At 39.3% G+C, this 4,594-nt stretch overlaps 1 protein-coding gene across 1 annotated transcript; it reads right to left on the bottom strand.

Annotated features, from left to right (window-relative positions):
• Positions 1–3,139: 3,139 nt before the first annotated feature.
• LOC126369104 (uncharacterized) lies at positions 3,140–3,778 on the bottom strand. Its single transcript, XM_050013397.1, has one exon. It carries the CDS (start codon positions 3,776–3,778, stop codon positions 3,140–3,142), a length of 639 nt encoding a protein of 212 aa, XP_049869354.1.
• Between the last annotated feature and the right edge of the window lie 816 nt (positions 3,779–4,594).

The following is a 4,594-nucleotide window of genomic DNA, read 5'->3' as shown; positions in this document are numbered from 1 at the left end:
AGAAAGGTAGAGAAAACTTGTTTAATGTACTGGAACTATAATAATAAATATGTACAATCATTATTATTCATCAGCACTTGATATAATTTGTAGGTATAACTTTACTTTCTTGTACTAAGTATAAATACTACCTTACTTCCAACCAACTCTTAGTACTTTATCGAAATTCGAATACTTCTTCGTATTATAAAATTATATGAAATTATAACTCGTAGCGTGTCACATTTTGTGGTCGACACGCGACGAGCGTAGAATATGAAGATGTGTAGAGACCCGCACTAGATCATGTCGCCATTTCTCATACCTGCATTCTACCTCACGTTATCATGACGTACAGCTAGTGTGAATGTTTATAGTTGTGGGAACACAGGTACTTGTGACGGAAACAGTCACCATCTTGGCTGAATAGAAATTCTTACAAAGGTAAACTCAAGCAGTTTAAAAAAACTAAACCCTTTAGTAACGTTATACAGCTTTCACTAACATAGCTTGACCATTATCACGGAATAGAAGGAGGAGGTTAGAAAGGCTAAGGGAGCGCGAAACGCTCGTCATACAAGTATGAGCATACAGGGGGTTAAAATGGCCACATCGAAGCAATTCATTTAAAAAAGCAATATTACTGGGGGGTTAAAATGGCCACATCGAAGCAATTCATTTAAAAAAGCAATATTACTGGGGGGTTAAAATGGCCACATCGAAGCAATTCATTTAAAAAAGCAATATTACTGGGGGGTTAAAATGGCCACATCGAAGCAATTCATCTAAGAAAGCAACATTGCTATTTGACATTTGTTTGCATTGCGCACTTACTTTTATATGCGCAAGTGTCAAATTGCAATATTGCTTTGTTAGATGAATTGCTTCGATGTGGCGATTTTAACCCCCCTGTTTGACAGTTGTTTGACTTTTATATGCGCAAAAATGACAAATAGCAATATTGCTTTCTTAGATGAATTGCTTCGATGTGGCCATTTTAACCCCCCAGTTCATACTTCAACCTTGCACTCAATTCGTCCACAAAACAACACATGGAGCTCCGCGAAAATATATAAAAAGGTCGTCTTGTGTATTATAACCTGCAGGGCAATAAGTCAAACATGGACTATCATACAAGAAGGTCCCTCCCTACCACAGGAAAGCTAAAAACCTTAGTATAATCGGCTATTTATCAAAAAAAAAAATGTATGCAGCATCTTACGAAAAGTAATGATAAAATTACATCCTATCACATCAAATATACATAATGGCTATGAAATTTGAAAAGCTGTTAGAACTATCGTAGTTATCTGTTTGCAGGGGTTCTCTATTTTTACGCATTAATTTTTATGTAATAATTTACCATGGCATAATGTTACTTGTCCTATTATTAGTTACGCATAGTAAGTATTAATTTGTCATAACTTTTTAAGCATAATTTTGAAACTCATAACTACTATAAGCATAATAACGACAATAATGATATATATAAGCATAATTATTATAAGCATAAAAACTATACTCCGAATAAGAAAAGTTTTGGCACAACTTTGAACATTTCCGAAACTTACTTTTTCCTTGGCTGCATTTGGTTCATGATTGTGACTTTTTATATTTTTTGATTCTATTTCATGCTGTTGGTCATCATTCAGGCTTCAGCATACTTTTCGTGTGTAAGATAAACATGCTGGCGGCGTAGGGGTGGCCCAAGGGCCACCCCCGCCGCACCCTAACCTACTGTTATGCCTTGTAAAAATTATGACAAAACACTATTATTCTGAAAAAGAATTATGGATACCTATTTATATGCGAATCAAATTTATACCAACAAATATTAGTCCAAAAATAAGTTATACCTAACAAACCAGTATTCTTAGATGTTATTATGGGAAAGTACTATTATGCTTAAAAACGTTATGCGAAAAGGATTATGACAATTAAAATTATGACAAAACCATTTATGCATTTTAAGAGAATCCCCTTTGCAGGAGCAGTATTAAAAGAGAATGTGGTTGAACCGGCGACAGCGGCTCATACAAAATGTGCGGTAGGGCATTTCCAACCTCTTCTATTCCGTGACTATCATATACGGCGATACAAGTGGTGAGCCGTTTACCCAGCATTTCACAACAGTTACAGTAGGAAAGATTAATCATAAACTTGTAAGATGGACTTAAAAAGTACACTTGGTCGTAATGTAACGTGTAGTGCTACAATGTAGAGTAGATTAATCGTGAAGAAAACTTCGTATATTGCTTCTGCGTCGGACAGTTTGTAGGAAGCAGAAAAACTCCTGCCTCATACGATAAGCAAGTTTGTACTAAGTAATCAGGGCTGGTTCTTTGGTTCTTATAGTTCTCTGGTAGTAACTTAACTCCGCAAGTGATGTCTTGTTGTACTGTAGCATTAGAAATGTAATTTATTGCATAGAATGTATTAATTATAACGTTTTATTTTTTTCACAGGGTCCACTTCTCTCTCTCTCTCTTTATTTAAGAGCTACGCTCTTATCGGTGGAGTAATCCATTACTCCATAGATAGGGCGTGTAGAACGGTGGTCTACTTACCTAACCTGAAAAATTGACAGGTCCAGTTTTTTACAGAAGCGACTGCCTGTACGACCTTCCAACCCGCAATACATAATAAACAATTTCTATTCTTCTTTTTTTAAACTACGGTTGCGTTGAATCCATATTGTATAGAATCACGAAGAATCCCGATTGCGTCAAAACGACGGCTGTGTGAAATCCCGAATGTAGTAAACTGCATTTGTGATGAATACATATTGTATAGGAATCTTGCATAAGAATTATGTAGGTATACTTAATTCAGTATTTTGACATTTATTCACAATTGATCCGCGCAATGTCTTTTTTTTTTGAACGTGACTTATTGTAGATTTGCCGCAGATGGCATTAACTACTTGGCCGGACAAATGGGGAGCGCTGAAGGCTCTCCCCCAGTACAACGTTTAAGACAACAGACCTGAGGGTGCCCAGTTGGGCGCGAACCTCGGCTCAGGGCGTCGTCTTAGAGGAAAATATTTGAAACAATTAATTCAATTCAATTCAAATTATTTATTTTCAGACACAGGTCCATAGATGTTAGTAACAATGCAAACTTAAAGCTAGGGTTAGTATAAAACAGAGCAAATGAAAATTTAAGAGAGGTGGAGCTTCACCCATCGGCGCAGCAATGGGGAATCCCACTTATCAGCAAACACACTCAGAATGGTGTTGGTAGCGCCGCGGAGCCGCGACAGCAAGGAGGCGCTGCGCTTCCGCATAATGGCATAGAAGTCATCAATGCGCGCCTCCGCAAACATGCCCGACGCACTGCAGCGCCACGGTCGCCCCAACAGCACTCTGAGCGCGTTATTGTACTGGACGCGCAGGTCGCTGTATGCCCGTTGCGTAAAGTTAACCCACAGACCACACGTGTAGAATGACTGACAGTAAGCTTTGAAAAGCGTTACCTTCACCGGTGTAGTGCAACGTGCGAATCTGCGAGCCAACATGTTACTTCGGACAGCCAGCGACCTACGCTCCCTTTCAATGTCCAACTTGTCTATTAGGTCCTCGGTGACCCAGTGGCCCAAATATTTAAATTTATCTACCCTGTTTAACGGTGTACCATAGAGTGTGATTTCAGGTAACTCTGTGTAGGTATGTGAACCAGACTTAAACACCATAAACTCACTCTTACGGACGTTATATTTGAGTCCATGAGCCCCCGCAAAGGATTCACATATTGACAGCAGCCTTCTTAAAGCTCCAATCGAAGGACTCAGCAGCACCATATCATCAGCATAACTTAAATTGTTGACACAGACGCCGTCAACAAAGCATCCGATATTAGTGCCGCTGAGCTCCTCGACCAGCTTATTAATCGACGATAGTGGGTCGATAGCGATAAGCGCTGAATGAAGGAAATCGTCGACCACGCCGGCGGGGTCGGTATCGAGGTGTGCGCAGTATCAGAACGTCCCTGCAGTGCAATAAAATCACAAATGGCATCCGAACGATTCCTGTTGTAGGTGTAAGTGTGTAAGTTGATAAGCGAAATATCGGCCGATGTTGCCAAAGTTGGTCACAGTAATTTCGGTTCCGATACGCCCACAAAGACGGCCGGTAGATCTATAACAGTACAATAAATTGTGTGTATTGGGCGTCGCCAGCTGCGGATAATGTGACCACGCCAAGTTTATATCAACCGGGGCCAAGGTGAAAAACGTCTCTCTCCTAACTCGAAAGGCAATAAGCATCGCGTCGTAAAAACCCTGTCTCGTACCCATTGCTGGACGATAATACAACTTTGTAGGTTCTCCTTTCCTAAAGTAGTTTGGTTGACGAGTTTCAATGTTCCTTAATTTTATACCACATAAACTTAACACTTGTCTTCACTCTTCCTTATTGAAGTACTGTCAATTGAAGTCAGTACCTAATTTTAGTTCTTATGTCGTAAAATACGGTCACGAGTACTAATATGTATACACTTTGAAACCATGTCACATAAAGCTTTTTGACAAATTAAAACGTAAGTATCATTAAATGTCAAATATGATAGTGCGACAGTGATGGGGGGCGGTTTGTGTATTTAAATCAGAACGTCCACA

Source organism: Pectinophora gossypiella, chromosome 8, assembly GCF_024362695.1.
Source record: "Pectinophora gossypiella chromosome 8, ilPecGoss1.1, whole genome shotgun sequence".
Lineage (NCBI taxonomy): Eukaryota > Metazoa > Arthropoda > Insecta > Lepidoptera > Gelechiidae > Pectinophora > Pectinophora gossypiella.
This window is presented reverse-complemented; position numbering and strand designations above follow the sequence as displayed.

Bases quoted from the DNA above. Each gene is read 5' to 3' on its own strand.
- LOC126369104 (XM_050013397.1), bottom strand. From the start codon at position 3,778: ATGGTGCTGCTGAGTCCTTCGATTGGAGCTTTAAGAAGGCTGCTGTCA.